Genomic DNA, 17,002 nt, shown 5'->3' on the forward strand with positions numbered 1-17,002 from the left:
TGTGTGTGTGTGTGTGTGCAGCTTGTGTGTCTGTCACTTTGTAGTGATACAGTGAAAGTAGATAGTAGATCATTCTGAAGCTGGACATGAATCCATTCATCATCGGCTGGGATTAGATGTTTTTGTTTGTGTATTTTTAATCAGTCATTAATTAATTAAGGACAATGGTATTTCAGCTGATAATTGGTCTGGCAATCAATCAACTGACTCCCTGACATGCATATTTGCACAATCTTAATGAGATACTCTCAATTAACCTGACACCCCTTACTCTATGCAGCCAACAGACCTCTTTATTGCCACCGGAACCGCATAGACTTAATGAAAAGAGCAGAGAACTCCAACGAGCAGGAGGGGGGGGGAATTAGGAAGCTCTCCAGCTAATAAGACTCCCTTAACAAGAAACAAGTGCTGCTTGTTGTGCTCATTGTTGTGTGCAGGCTTTTTTGTAGTGTGTGACTGTAAAGTGGTGTGTGTGTGAATGCACAGGTCCGTGCGTGTCTTTTATTCTTGCCCTTCACCACGGGTGATTGGCTAACAGTCGCCTCCAACCTGAAGTAGACAAAAATCAATATATCATCACCTGGGGCCTCACACACAAACACATGCACACACATATACCACAACCACAGGTTCCACAAGGAGGGAGACAGAGCAAAACAAACACCCAGCCTACTTTAGTCAAGGTCTGATTTCTGTAATGGAAACTTCCCACAGAAACTGACCCAGACAGTGCTGTGACAAAGGTCACCTAACATTAAACCCCTTCGAGACCTCACATCGCCTCCACAGGACACTACAGGGAGGAAATCAGACAAATGCTTTAGAGGAAGGGGAATACGGGCTCTGGGTCTGGTTGGTCTTTAGGTTTATCGTGTATCCTAAGGAGTGGAGGGGGCTACTATGAATATATGGTATTGACTGCTCTGGTCTTTCCCTGCTGCTCGTCTCTAATAAAGACAAAATGCTGGGAAAAAAGGCAATGGTAGACGGTGGCTAAAGTGACTATCGACTGTGTGATAAGTACTTGTAAGTGTATCTATTGACGATCATGTCTGTTGTCTTGTTGGTATTGACGGTGCTGTGTATGGGTTGCTGACCTGTTCGATGCTTATCAGACCCTCTGATCCATTTGATTGATTGGGCTGACTGGAAGATGTGCTAGATTGTGTGCAACAATATTGTCTTTACCTTTATGCATGTTGGTTTGTCAGTCAAACCTGAGAATAGAGGGAGTACTGATGAATTTCTACAGACAAAAATGAGTGTAGTATGATTGTTGTTTGTAATTTTAATACATTTTTAAAAATGGTAACTATCTGTTTGTCTCTCTTTAAATTAGATGGCAGTAGATGTGTTGGAGAGTCTGCTAGAAGAGGATGACGAAGTTGTCCAGGTAAGCGATGAAGTCCTGTTCCGGCTGTTGTAATTTAAGGTCTTTTTTTTTTTTTTATTCTACTTTTCATCGTAATTATTTCTCTCTCTCTGAACTTGAAAATGTAGCGTTTTGCTTAAATGCATATTTTCTCTTTTGTTATGGGGTCTTTCAAACCGGTCGTGGCAGATAGCTGCCCCTCCCTTAACCTGGTTCTGCAGGATGTTTTTTCCTGATAAAAGGGAGTTTTTCCTTCCTACTGTCGCCAAAGCGCTTTTGGCATTATATAAATACAACTGATTTGAATAGGAAGTTGTTGTGAGCACATTTTTCTTGTTTCCAGGTTGCTTACCAGCTTTGGTTGTAGAAAGGATAACATTACCGCAGATTTTTAGGCAGGATTAACTTCATAAGCTACCAACCTGTTGGAGGTGTGATCAAAAAGTGGCACAAAACTTGCCTGATTTAAAATGTGCCTTAAATGTAAGACTAGCCAATCTTCTTGGTTATGTCAAGACAGCTTCTAGAATGGTTATTAATTTTAGATCAAGTCCTGTTCTGAGCTGTTACTCTGTGATTTCAGCTTCTGCAAACAGCAAAATTCAGTTGCAAACAGCTTCAGATTTTTTTTGTTATACCTTTTGTGTACCTATGTACAAACTTGCAAACAGCAGAAACAGTGTTGTATGGATCAAAGTGTGGATGTGATTGATAGATCTGTAAGTAATCCTGCAGAGACAACTGAACTCACGTATTCGCTCGAATGTCTTTTAAAATTGGCAGATGTGAAAAACTTGATTTCAGTTTGACCAGGGAATACAACCAAAAATACCTACCATTCTACTATTTACCTGTCATAATACTGGTGCCAGGCAAAGTGGGGAAAGATAGCAGCTGAGTCTGAATTTCAGGGTAGTCTGTCCAGACTAACTTTGGCGATTCTTAATCTTAATCCTGAGTTGCCCATTTTAAAACTTTTTTTTTTTTTTAATATTTTGTTTCCAATGAGCCAAACTGTTGGTAAATTTTTTTTTAACATGGTCTAGAGCAATAGTTCTCCAGGCTTTCTTGTGCTCTCTCAAAATTGTTCTTTGGAGATTGGCTACTTTTTCACTCATTTTCATTTGTTACACCACTTATGAATCATCAAGCATAAAAAAAGCCCCTTTACTCAAGGAAAGATCAAGTGTTATGTATACATATAACAGACAACTTGGCAAACAACCAATTTTAAATTGTTTCCGTAGGCACTTTATTACTAACAGTCTGTCACAAAAACACATAATTTGTTCCCCTTTCTTTTGTCGAATCGATGAAAAATAACAAAGATAACGCAGTTTGACAGGCATAACATACCATTTTTACAACAGCAAGGTGATTCACAAGAGATATTAGCTGAAAAACATTCTCGATATGGTGCGTAGTGTGTCCTTAGAAAAATTAAGGAAGCTGGACAAGTAGAATGCAAAGAAAGACAACAAAAGGACTAAAACAAAAAGTACCTGCAGGAAATGAACAGCGTCTGAAAGTCAAATGATTTAGAAATAAAAAATAAGCAAACATTATGGACCTGACAAACAAATATTAAAGGTTGCTAAAGGAGGTCATACCAAATATTGACTTTCAAGCTTGTTAGAATTGCGCAAACTCTGTTTTTGCCTTGTATACAGGATTCCCATGTGTGTTTGCATATGTGTCAATAAGTCACTGCACTTCTTACCCATTTTCCTAGCAAATATCTAAAAAATGATTAGAGTGCTTGTGAGTTTTGCTCTCTACTGTATGTGTGCGATAAGATTTGATGTCATTTTTGAGTCCAGTTGATAAGATGTTTATATACAGTCATTGGTCTTCTTGCATACAGTCTTTTTATAATACAGTAGAAACTGCTGGGTAGGTATAAAGCAAAAGCAACTCTTTTTCATTTCAGTGGGAAGGATCATCTCAGTTTATATGCTTAGACAGTATATTAAAAAAATGAATGTAGACTCCAGGTTCGCAAAATGATTGAGTTTTGTAAATTTTGGACTTTATGATAAAGCAGTTTGGGCGAGCGTATCTTGTGTTGGCTATAGTAAGAACTTGTCACATTCAGTTTCAAAATGCGAAGAGTGCAATGACCAAAATGCTCACCTCAAGGCTTCAAGACAGAAATACAGTAATCTTTGGATGACGTCATAGCGGTTCACACATCTAGAGCTTAGTTCCTTTTGCTGAGCTCTGTGTACTCCCTGCATTTGCATTGCTTCATCTCAGCACTTATGTGCTCACACATAGAGTCTGGCGCTGAACTTATTAGAGTGAATTGCAGTATTTTCTGTGCTTTAGTATGAGCTCTGTGCTGTCAGTGTGCTCAAAATCCCCACTGTCGCTGCAATAGAAAGCGAAGGTGTGCCACTAAGTGTCAGACAGAAAAGCACGGTCGTGTCTCTCTCTCTCTCTTTCCCCCACTCCCCCTCAGGCTCAGCCTCCCACACACCCCTCAGCTGACAGATTGAGAGCAGTCATCAGGGGGCTGAACTTTTAAACTCACTTCAGAGACGCACTGCTGTGACACTCAATTTGAGCATGCCCACAGCCAATCAAATATTGGTACTGTCACCAGTTCTGGTGGTCAGAAAGTGTATCATCTGATCACAACATGGGTACATTGTTAGAGTCATATCTGTGATGTCAGAAATGTATGACAGACACATTTAAAAGCATTATATTCTCTCTCTCTTCCTTTCTTTCACCTCTTTGTCTTACTTTTTCTCTTATTTCTCTCTTAAGTGCAGCAGATAAGAGGTTAGCGCTCTACTCCTTCTTCTTTCTCTTGCATATCTCAAAGTTGGAACCTTACTTATATAACGTTAAGTCTGCAAAAACAAGTGAGCTACTTTCTTGCAAATCTTGTTTCAAAGGTATTCTGTTGATTCATGATGCTTTTGTTCTTCCTTCAGTAGCACCATATGGAAACTGAGATGTGCCTTCACTTTGAAATTTCAATAGTCCCAGCGATTTGATTGACACACACAAAATGTATTTTATTACGTGTGCCTCGGTCTGGGGTTGGAGTAGGACACAGTGGATTCTCTGAAGTTCTTAATTAGCAAACTTTCACATGTTTTAATTCTGAGTGCAGATGCTCAGGCAGACTATACTACAGACGCAAATATTTCACAGTGGACCATCTGCACAGAATTTCCTAGCATTGTTCTGAGTGTTTAAAGACGGGCTTCTTATTTCTGAAGTTAAAATTTTGAATTTAAGTGACCCAATTACACTGTCTCACTTGAATTTACACATTTTATTCTAACTTCTGCATTCAGGGAAATGTTTTAGTGATAAAAATGTCGTACCGCTGAGCCTGCAACAACACTACATTTCTCCAGTGCTGCTGTTGTTCTGATAAGTATGGCTGCAGGGGGTAGCCTCCCACTCAGCATGCTGAGTGGCAATTCTGAATTCAGTGTGCCATGCCTTGATGTGTTTGTTAGCTAAATGGTTGATTTGGCAGGGGCGCTGGTCCCTACTGCCTCTGCTCTCAGTGAATAATGAATAAAGCTAATATTTGTGTCTTGATGCTTGAAGAACAGTGGGTGGGTGATCTTTGGCCTGTGATGAGAGGCGATCTCACACCTCCAAGTTCACTGAGAGTTGAACGTGAGAGTGTTTAGAGGTAGAGGATGAAGCACAAGTTAGTGTTTGAGATTATGCAGAGGCAAAAATGTGTTATTGTGAAAAAGAAAGAAAATTAGGTGCTTTGGTGTCTTACAGCAAAGTAACTTACAGTTAAAAATATCATTCCCTTTTTGAACTCTGTGGTTCAAAAAGGGAATGATGGCAAATGATCTATTTTAAAAATATTGCTCTAGGTTTTTTGATATATATTCAGCTGAGACGAATCTTAGGGAACTGATTCTAATACTGTGAGTTTGCTAGGTACACCTTTTCAACTGCTCATTAACAGAAATATCTTATCAGCCAGTCATGTGGCCACAGCTTAATGGATTTAGACATGTAGACACGGTCAAGACATGACCTGCAGTTCTCTGAATGAAAATACCTCGTTCATGCCAGAACTCAGAGGAGAATTGCCACACTGCTTCGAGCTGACTGGAAGGCAATAATAACTCAATAAGCAGTCATTATTCCAGAGGTATGGAAAAGAACATCCCTGAATGCTCTTCATTGAAGCAGATGGGCTACAGTAGCAGAAGACCACACCAGCTGCTCAGCTAAGAACAGAAACCTGAGGCTACAATTTGCAGCAGCAAAATTGGACAACTGAAGATTGGAAAAATGTTGCCCGGTTTGATGAGTCTCGATTTGTGCTGTGACCTTTAGATCGTAGGTCAGAATTTGGTGTAAACAACATGAAACCACTGATCCATCCTGCCTGGTATCAACAGTTCAGGCTGCTGGTGAGGGTTTAATGATTTTGGGGTATATTTTCTAGGCACACTTCAGCCCCTTAGTACCAAATGAGTATCTTTTAAATGTCACAGTTTGCTTCCACCAGGATATTGTGGTGTGACGTGAACAGTGACGTACAGTTCGCTGTGCTCCAATTGCCTCCTAAGTCTCCATATCTCAATCCAGTAAACCAGCTTTGGGATGTGGTGGAAAATTAGATTTTCATCATGGACGTGCAGCTGACAAATCTGGAGCAACTGTGTTATCCTATCATGTCGATATGGACCAAAAATCTCTGGAAGAATGTTTCCAGCACGTTTGTTGAATCTGTGCAGCAAAGTTCTGAAGTGGAGTAACATAGTAATAGCAAGGTGTACCTAATAAACTGTCTGGTGTATATGGTACAAAACTCTGATTCATACATGATAAATAATTGTTTTAGCATATTAAGTAATACTTCAAAATGCAGTTTATTTAATCTGGTGTTGTGTCAAAAGATAAAAACATATTTTAAAGCACATATTTGAATATTCTCACATTGATAGTGAGCTAGTAATTCTCTGGTGGGCAAATCAAAAATCCACAATCATATTTATTGGTTTAAAACTGTATGGTATTTAAAAGCTTGACTCAGTAAATGAGTATTACACAACTGAACAGATGTTTTTCTTCTAAAGCAGACGCAAGTAGTAAGTGGTAGAAAATCCCTCTTTGCAGTTTATGAGCAAGAAAAATACCATGCTGTGAAAACATTTAGACACTTAAAGAAATGAAATGGCATTTATGTTGCATTGTTCTACTCCTATTCACGCCCTTATAAAGGTCTTTATTGAATTTGTACAGTGCTTTGTTTATTATACACTTATGGATGGATGCATTTGGAAGTGTGTGTGTGGGTGGGTGTGTGGGTGTGGGTGTGTTCTAAGGTGTCGAACCATCAACAGTCTAATTTTTGATAACCTGCTCAACTTCCCAGGTAGGGAGGGGTTTTAATAAGCCTCATGACTGTGACTTATTCACGACTACAAATGTTTTTTGTTTTATCAGTTCACTTCATTTAGTGGCTCTTCATGTAATCCCAATGTGTAGGTGATGCATCTCAGTTTGTTTGACTAGTGTGATGATAGTATACTGAGCCAAGTGAAAGAGATGGGGCCATTCAGTTGGCAGCTAGATTACCTGGTTAATTCTAAGAAGGTATTTGGATGTGGTAGCCTAATAACAGCCTGTGCTAAAGAACAGCTTATCTATGATTTAGATGCATTAGAGCTGTTGTTTATCTGTGACATCAGGATTTATTCTGTCTCAGAATAAACCTTTAGGATGTGATTGCATGCTTAGGCTCAAAAAGCCTCGACACAGTAAAGGCAGGGAGTCGGTGTTACTTTATTTGAGGGAAATCTGTGTATATTCTTACTTTTCTGAGCATTTGATAAACAGAAACATCTATGATGTTTGTGTAAATGATACCCTAATCATCACAACTTCTAAACTAGCAATTATAGTTATTCCTCGGGATTTCTTTTCTTCCTTTCAGTATTGTCGCTTACAAAAATCAACAGATTGTAGAACGTCCTGCTTTGTGAAATATCATGCAGTCACAGATAGAGTCTAAAGTGTTGAGACTCCTTGTTCTTATTTTAGTGTGATAGTTCTTGGAGTCTTTTGCTATATGTTTGGGATCACAAAAACATACTTGTGAGGAATAATAAGGTACAACACTCGAATTATTTGTGGAATCAAACCATATTAAAACCATCATTTAATGTAATAGCTAGTGCAAAACTGCCAACAGTCTAAATTGTGAATATGATATGAATTTAAAGGCCCAGATGTTATTTTCCTGAGGCAATTCATTTTTTCATTATGTTATATTATGTTACAGTTGAGTATTTATTTTACTAATTGCATCTTTTGCTACAGAGAGGGGGAAAACAAACTGAAAATTGTGAAAACAAGAATTTTGAAGTTAATGGGAAGCTACACTTATGGGCTATCATTTGTAAATGAGTACATTATGTCATGATTTTGTCAGGGTGAATTATTATGTGAGTGACTGATTGCCTGTGCGTGTCTGAGACTGTGTATTTCTGGTTCCATGTAAAATGTGCGAAACCCGTTTGTCAAAGACGGATGTTGGATTTCATTCTCTCTGAGGGTCAGAAAATGTTTTCCCCTTGTCGTAACTGACTGTCACTCTAAATCTTTGCACCTCACAACACATAAACTGTCTGTGTCGCTTTGCCTCGCAGGTGTGGTATCTCTCTGGCTGGGTGTGCTACCTCCAGTTGGAAAAGGCAAAGGAGCAGCAGGAGGGGGAAGGAAGAGAAGCAACAGAAGAGGAAAAGGAGGAGGGGACGGCATTGAAGGAAGCTGCCAGATCATACTTGACTAATGCTAAGAAGGTAGTCCAGTCATAATGACCTCATATATATGTTTCTAAGCTAAAAAGCTGGGGTGTAGTGGAAAGAGTGAATAAAAACTGAAAGCTGTCATTTGAAATTATCCAAACCCTTTTATTAAACTTGGTACACAAAGTTAATAAAAGGTTAAGATGACTCCTTTAATGATGCACTGATGACATGTGTTCACTGGCAGTGGTTTTTGGAAGTGTCCCTGAGTCTATGCAGTGTTTTTCATTACACGGTCGCATCTGTTTTTAATTCAGTACTGACTGAAGGCCTGAAGAGCAAGGCAACTCGGCATTGATTTTTAGCCTTGTCCCTTGCTTAGAAAGATTCCTTCAGATTCTCTGCATAATTTAATGTTATGTTGCGTAGATGATGAAATCCACCATTTTTTTTTTTTTCAAGCACTGTTCCTAAACTTTTGAATCATTTGTTCAACCAGAGTTGTAAAGAACTCCAAACCCACCTTAGAATCTGCTTGGAATACCACATAACTTAAATTAAGACGTGTTCCAGCAGGTTTAAACATTTGTTGAAAGTCTGTGTGCTACAATTATTCAGCTATTTGATGATGCAAGTCATTTTTTTAAATGTGCATTTTACATAAAAGCAAACAGGGTTGTAATATGAGCCATTAAATCTAAAGCTCAGTATAGCTGTCAATTATCTGTGATCTCAAAATAAATGATTCTTTGACACTGCACTGCCATTGTAACACATGTGTGTGTACTTCACTAAAGCATGTCCTTTCAGGACTTTTTTTTTTTTTTACTTCTAGTGCATCACATTTATCCATCTTAGTTATCAGAATCCCATGGCCAGTGCCTCATTGTCTTTTGGCCGTATACATGCAAAAATGGAACAAAATATGTTATGGTCCCGACTTCTCAATGGTGATTATTTGTCTTACATTACAGTTAACGAAATGTTTTTCTGGTTCGGCAAAAACAAAGAACATGAAGATGCCACTCTGAGGTCTGACTAATTGTGATGAACATTTCTTCCTATTTTTTTCTGTAATTAAAAATAAAATTCTTCCAAATAGATCAAGAACACAATCTTTAGATCAATCTATAATTAACGCATGATTAGCTGCAGACCAATATACAGTTTGTATTTTTATATTCTAGTTATGTGTTTCCTTTCGTAGTTTCTGAGTAGTAATTGTGGGTACAGATGGTTATATCCAGCACACTGTCACAATAGTTAATTCTTCTGAGAGCTGGTTGTCATAGAAAGGGTACATGCAGTACTGCGAATGTGAGACGATCCTAGCTAAGCTTCATTGTTGCTGCGGAAATGTCTTTGTATAATCTCAAAGAAGTGTAAATATACCCCCTACTCTCTTTCCTATTCCCCCTCACACACACGAGCACACTGTCTAATTCATTCTGTCGTTCTGTCAGGGAGTAATGCCTCTATGGAGCAGTGATTCATGTTAGTCTAAAATCCAATAGGCTTGTAAATCAGACAGCACGGAGTGACGGATGGCAGGCCCCACCTCTGATTTTTCTTTTTTCTTTTTTTCTTCCACTCTTTGCTTTCCTCTCCATTTCACCTCCTCACCCAACTACACACCCCTTTTCCTTCTCTCCTACCCCGCCGTGTTCTTCTAGAGATGAGTAGGGACAGCTTAGTGACAATATATTGACGTCTGTCTCTGTGGCCAGCGGTGTATTGATGGGCCTATCTAACAGGCTTCCACTGGTGATGTCCACAACTGAGATGGGAGCGAGGTGGACTTGGAGCTGCCAAGCAGGAGAATGGAAGAATCTATCAGGATAAAAATAAGTGTGTGCAGTGTGTGAGATTTAATAACTGGGGAGAAAAAATAAAACAATCAGAAAAAAAAAATGGAACTGAGAAATAGGGTCATTTAAGTACTAAGCCATTCTTTGCATGGACAAAAAAAAGAATGCAAAGGAATAAAAAGGTGAAAGACTGGCAAAGAATTGGGTGAGGCATCGGAGCATGACAAGTAAACAGCAAAGCAGTTTCTTTGTAGAGTGAGCGAAGCAACAGGCGCAGAATAATGTGAAAGGTAAATGCACAAAGACCTTGAAAAGGTGAGATGGAATGTGGAGGGAAAACAGCCCCCTCGTGGTACATTTAATTCCACAGCTTGGTACACAATGTACAGATGTGTGCATCTGTACATTGTGTAGCCGCGATGTGCAAACAAAGCTTGGATATAAAAACAATTTTTTAATATATCCGAGCTTTGTTTCTGAGCATTACTGTGAGTGTTAATAATTAACGATGAGTCAGTCTGCTAGTTAAAATGGTCTCCAACATGGAAATGAGGCCTCAAAGCCCAATGGCTTGTTTTGGCACTGGTCCACTTCTGTGCATACTTTATGGCTTTGTCTGTGTGTGTGTGCGCGCATGATATACTGAGCATTCAGGCATTCATAGGTGCTCTTATGTTGATGCATACATTTAATTTAGTTGTGTGTGCCAGCTTGCATGCATATTATTTGTTAAGAAATTGTTTGTCATTCATCTTTTTTCCTGATCGATACTTGTTCACTCTCATGCACTATATTCAGCTGTGAGGCTCTACAAAGGAATGATGGGCAAGAATGGATGGGTCAAGAGGACAAATAGGAAGTGTAGGAGGGAGAGCAGGAGTAGAAAAATAAAAAATGGGGGGGTGAGGAGGGAACAGATTGGATGTTGGGTGTGTGTAGGTGCGGGGCGTGTAGCTGGTGAATAGTGGCGAGGGTAAAATCAATAGTAAACCGGACGTGAAATGGAATTTGAGTCTCAGCCAGATAGGGTGCGATTGAAGAAGGATCTGCAGTGTATGCACAGAGGACAATGTTTATGTGTGAGTGTGTGTGTGTGTGTGTGTGTGTGTGTGTGTGTGTGTGGGTGTGTGTGTGTGTGTGTGTGTGTGTGTGTGTGCGCGTGTGTGCAAAGAAGCTGCAAGGCAGCTAGGGCAAACAGAGGTCAAAAGCTTTACTATTTGAAGTGTCTGAGACGGTATCCCATGAGCACAGATTGTGGGTAGGATTGGTCTAAGGTGTGCTTGTCATGTAATTTTAATGCCTTTCCCTGCAAGGGTGTGACTGGGGGACTGAGGTGTTAAGTTGTAAGCGTGTGCGTGTGCATATGTGTGTGTGTGTGTGTGAGTTTTTGGCCATCACTTCACATTCAAAGGAGCTCTAATTAGGGGCCAGCCTCAAAACTATATCACAATATTACAAGAAAATGTATGTATTTATTTATGGTTATTTATCTAAAGATGTAGCAGAAAATACTGATCAAAGTTTTATCGATGCTTGCAGACACCATCATTTGTGTATGTAAGAAATGAAGGGCAATTTTCATCTTCCTTTTCACATGAGCTACTGTCATTGATGGCACGCTTCCTAATTCAAAGTGTGAATCTGTTCAGTCAAGGTACCAGCAGCAGCAGCATTAGTGGTGACACACCATTATATCCAGGTTAAATGTAAGCATAAAAGTAGCTGAATTTATGGGTTTTTCTGGAAATTGTAGCACTTTAGAAAAACAATGACTAAAGTAACTTAACCTTGTGAGTGTTCAGGAGCTATGCAATACAACTGAGAAACATTTTATACCTGGGAGGGAATGTTTTATCTTTTTAACCAGCTGCTTGAAGCCCTCCTTTACTACCATGTAGCTTCACCAGTAGCTAGCAATGCTTGGTTGTTTATCTTTGGGTCGCACATCTACAGCTGCTAGTAGCTCCTCGTCCTTCATAGTGTGGTTCTAATCCACAGTGATTTTTGCCTTGAAACATGTTTGCTTCATGGGAACTGTTTTCTGGGTTCCCACGAAAGATGTTGGGGGTTGTTGAAACAGCTTCTTTTTTAAGTAGCAAATTGTCATCTGAGGTTGACATGTGGTTGTTCTGCACACTTTTCCATCATGTCTGAAATTATTAGGGGTTGTTATCGTGGATGATATGATGAGCTCTAAGCACCATTGCTGGTGACGGAGTGTGTTGATGTTTTTGCTGACAGTGATACAGAGAAGTTAAAAGGTAGAAAATGTTTTGAAACAATTACTTTAATTATAGCTCTCATGTTTTTGGGAGTGCTGTGTTTTGGCAAAGAAAAAGATGGTGATAACTTGATTGTAGTCACGGAGAAACTTAAAAGAAGAGTAAGATTTTACCATTATTCTTCAAAATAGTATATGTGTGTGTGTGCTCGCATCAGTACAAGTGCTTGATGAGCGTAAGAAGACCTGTCTGCCTCCTTGACAGGAAGGTCATTTGGCAAGAATTTAAGTGAAAGAAGGCAAAAGGAAAGTGCACTGAGGGAAAATAGTCAGGACACAAGCTGGGAGAATGAAGGTATTACCAAATGAAATAAAGGCTGAGATGAAAGTGGAAGTTAAGCACAGGTGTGGAGCAAAAGTTGAACAATGATGGAATGATTAGGCTTTTACTGCGTAATCAGCCTGTCCTTTTGTGCGAGTTCTAAAAAAAAAGGTTTCTACCAAAAAATGAGAGGAAAATATATTTTCTGTGAAGGGTACGTTTGTGCTTATTAGACTTTCGTCCACTTCGTGCTGGACAATCCTGTTAATCTATGCTGACTCCTACCATAGGAACAACACATCAGACATCTTTGTCTTTGCTTAATTGGAGTGTTGAGTTAATGCATTTTTGACTTTTTATTTCTTCTTTACTGTTCGATATTTCAAAACAAGCAGAAGGCCCCTGCAGGTTTTATTTAATGACCATAAACAGAATGAGGCTTCATTCAGCTCCCAAAGCACCGTTGCTTACTTGAAATAAACATAATTCTGTTTTGAATTAAATTTCATGGGCCCATTCAATTCTATTACCGGTGATCGGAGCTGATGCTGTCGTTATCATGAGCTCAAACTTGCCAACTCTTCTCAGCAGAAATTTCTTCACTGAGTGCTGCCATGTTGATTTATAGTGGATCGCGTTACTAAATGTCGGAGAACCTGGAGCTCAGTGATGAATTATAACTTTCAATTTATTTTTCTCCAGTTCCCAGGTGAACATGCACTGGCAACAGGCACAGCAGAAACATTCTTGAACCTTAAGAAATAACATACAATACTAATACATTTTATGTGCACTCGATATTTTTTTTAAGTTAATTCTAAAGATATTCGATCAAATTTACAACTCACCATCTTTTAATTAAAATTGTCATTTCAGGAATGTCCCATGATGAAATAACAAAATATGTGGCCACACTTTGAACTCTTTGAGGCTCTATTTAGTCATAACACTGGTTTAAGCTTAAAGATGCCAAGATTTTAGTTTGGAGTGACCAGAAGGGACAGGATTAGAGATGAGTACATCATAGGGACAGCTCAGGCGGAGCAGTTTGAAGACAAAGTAAGCGAGGCAAGATGGTTTGGACATGTGCAGGGGAGGGGTAGTGGATATATTGGACAAAGGATGTTAAATATGGAGCTTCCAGGCAGGAGGGAAAGAGAAAGACCTCAGAGAAAGTTTATGGATGAAGTGAGAGGGGACATGTAGAGAGTTGGTTTGACAGAAGAGGATGCTAGGGATGGGGTGAGGCAGATGAACCGCTGTGACGACCGGTTGATGGAAAACAACCAGTTTAAAATAAATACTTAAGGCACTTGTCAGTGTTGGTAAAGATGCTAACAGCCTGAAGAGTATCATTACTTTTGCAGGTATGCTGCTATAAACCAATATATGTTGGCAGAAGTTACATTTTGTTTTGATGATCACCCTGGTAGAACAAAATTTGGTACGTATCCTTTATATAGATACTGAGATATATCTTTGAATATGGGGCACAGCCAAGTCTTTGGTCATTACCCTCTTGAATGCATGCACTAAATGTAATGGCAAATAATCTAATAATTGCTGAGATATTTCACCCTGGACCCACAAACATCAGATGGAGCTGTATTCACATCTGACAGACAGATCAACATTACCAACCTCTGAACAACAGCTTAAAAAAGGAATAGCAAGCGCGCATCACTGTCGGTACACCTCTGTATGTGCAGGTGTATAATATGCTGCATGTATGTGAGTGTGTCTGAGTCGTTATGTCCCTATTCAAGCGTGCTTTGGGCAGTGACTTAGGGCTTGAAAGTAGAGCAAAGTGGACCATGAAAAAGTTATACGATCAGCCGCATTCTCCCTCCCTCTTCAGGCAGCTCTCTGAGCCGTGAAAGGGAGAAGAAAAAACATAGGCTGTTGTAAATGAGAAATGCTTGTTTTTTTGCGACGGCAGTGCTGATCTCAGCAGCACTCATTGCGGAATGTGTAAAGAATAGCTCTGGTTTGTTTAGCTAGCTGAAAGTATCACGTTGAATAATCGCACCCTGTCCAGCAGACACAATGTGCTATTGATTTGTAGTACGTATATCTACATATAAATACAATTTCCAAGTAACGCTCAGTATGGTAGAACATAGAGCACCTTTGCAGATGTTCACTGTATCTGCTAGATTATTTCCTTTTTGAAAGACATCCACTGCCCGCTACTTATTACCCAAGGCTGCAGTGTGCAATTATTCTGGGTATTGAGGCAAATCTAGTATAAACCCAACCCAACTTTGTTTGGTGTAGAAAAACATCTCTAGGCATTTCAGAGTGACACTGGCAGAGTGTGTGTGTGTGTGTGTGTGTGTGTGTGTGTGTGTGTGTGTGTGTGTGTGTGTGTGTGTGTGTGGTCTGAGAGGGTCAAATCCCCTCTGCATCAGACCCTGTGCCTGGACCTAGGTCACACTCCACCTCCTTGGAGCTCCAACCTGCAGAGACAGCATCCACTTAAGTACACACACACACACACACACACACACACACACACACACACACACACTCTGCACATTCTAACGCTCCAAATGAGTTCCCATGGGACTGCATGTCTCCTGTCAGGACCTGCTGTTGCTTAGAGACTGGTCCTGGGGCAAAGCAGTCACACACACTCTTCTTCACTCTCCTGGCCTTGTTACACTTTTAGTAAGAATGATGGCACTCAGCTGCTGATTGTCCGTGAGCATAAAACACTGTGTGCTTGGTTTTAACTGCATTTGGTAGACAAAATAGAGTTATATTCTTAGATTATATAAATCCACCAACTGCCTTTTCCCCCCTCTCTAGTTTTGTTTCTGGAAAGAGCAGCAAAAATATGAATCGCTGCATCCTCTCTCCCGTGTTTATGTAATGTATTTGCACACAGAAGCGTAGTCTTGTGCTCGCTGTCCTTATTGGTAGCCCGAGTAGTTTTATCACCCAGCTCCATTTTAAGTTCAGCAATTACACACAAGCAGAGTATTTTACCAGAGATAAATCTACTAGCTGCTTAGAGAACGGGAGTTTTCTATCTTGCTTTCTCACAGCGTGTTTCACTGGGGTAACTCTGATTATAACACAACCATATGCGCTTCGATTCAGGATACATTTCTCCGTGTCTGTGTGTGCATGCATGTTGAAAGAGGAAGATAAATGGTCTTTCTGCCTCCTCGGCTGGATTGTGCATCAAATGTGCTGATTTGCCAAAATAAAGACAAAAACTGTTTACCAGCGTTTTGTGGGCTGCTGTGCTGACAGAATGCAGATGATTTTGGATATTTCAAATGTCCTAACCGGCACTTAGAGACTTAAAACCTGAGGGCTGCTTACTTCCCTCAACTCGAATCTCCTGCTTATGAATGTGGTAGTGACCAAGCTTCTGCTGAGAGCCTTTCACTCACCATATCATTACTTCAGTTGCCTCTACAGTATAATTTTGCACTTTCTGCTTGGATCTCTGCTTTATAACCTACGTTCTAGTCAACATTTTCATGTTTTCCAGTGTACCCACTGCTCTATTATACGCCTGCATCATTCTTTGTTTTTTGTCTTTTTCGCTCTGCCAGCTGTACAATAAGCTTCGATGTGACGACCAGCCGATGTTGGAGCACGTGGAGCAGCTTCTGGGCGAGCTGGGAGGAGAGGTGGAGGGAGAGGATGCAGATCCAGCCTTGGATGAAGATTTTGAACCCTGTAGTGATGATGATGAAGAGGAGGATGCAGAAGCACCCATGGAACACTGACCGCACCTCCCTGCTTGTATTTTGTGATTTCACTTTTCTCCCATCATGTCTCTCTGTAGTTCATGAGATCTCAAAGGTGCCTTTTTTTAATGGTTTTCCTCTTCCACCTGCTTATCAACGATTAAATCTGAAATCCACTGATATGCACAAAAGAGCGGCATTAAAAGCAGCAGTCTCCTCAATCTCTTTCAGCCAGTTGTTTAATGCTTTCACTGAAATAAGTCCGTACTTGAGTAATGCTTCCCTTAATCTCCTTGACAGAAGTTTATTAAGAAATGAGTTTTTAAAGCTTTACATCTCAGCAGCAGCAGAAGCTGAGCACCTTTGAAGGCTTTTTTACCTCTTATGCGCACCCACGCTCGGTTTCTACAAGCAAACATACACGACACATACAAACAACAACACAAAGGGAGCATGTTAATTACTTCAGCTCTTCCTCAGTACGACAGCAGGAGCGTTCCCCTCTGAGAGTGCAGAGTGAGCCATCTCATGTAAGAGTTACTCGAAATGCCAACTTTACATGCAGCTCTGTTATGTTAAGTTTATGTGCATTTCATTTCATTCTCCTGCTTTAGAGCTCATTTAATTCAACAAGACATAAAAGAGAATTTGACTACCTGATGCAGAAAGCGATTCTCTGAGCTTGACTGTTGAAAGTGACTTGAGCCCTTTCAGAAAGGAGAAACTAGCTTTTAAATGCTCAGGCAGGGTTATGTTTTGTCGTACCTCAATAACGGACAGAAGCTTTTCACTTTCTTTAGAGCCGAGTGCAGCAAGGTGA

The 17,002-nt window shown here is 40.0% G+C and overlaps 1 protein-coding gene across 2 annotated transcripts in view; it reads left to right on the plus strand.

Annotated features, from left to right (window-relative positions):
* Positions 1 to 16,400, plus strand: part of si:dkey-12j5.1 (probable assembly chaperone of rpl4) — a 25,882-nt gene extending 9,482 nt beyond the window's left edge. For both annotated transcript variants that reach the window (XM_005934824.3, XM_005934825.3), the window contains exons 9-11: positions 1,343 to 1,396; positions 8,026 to 8,178; positions 16,045 to 16,400. In XM_005934824.3, the coding sequence (XP_005934886.1) occupies positions 1,343 to 1,396; positions 8,026 to 8,178; positions 16,045 to 16,221 (384 nt within the window). In that variant the 3' untranslated portion in view covers positions 16,222 to 16,400. The remainder of the gene's footprint in view (positions 1 to 1,342; positions 1,397 to 8,025; positions 8,179 to 16,044) is intronic.
* The last annotated feature ends 602 nt before the right edge of the window (positions 16,401 to 17,002 follow it).

Source organism: Haplochromis burtoni, unplaced genomic scaffold (genome assembly GCF_018398535.1).
Source record: "Haplochromis burtoni strain Fernald_Lab_line unplaced genomic scaffold, NCSU_Asbu1 Contig_120, whole genome shotgun sequence".
Taxonomy (NCBI): Eukaryota; Metazoa; Chordata; class Actinopteri; order Cichliformes; family Cichlidae; genus Haplochromis; species Haplochromis burtoni.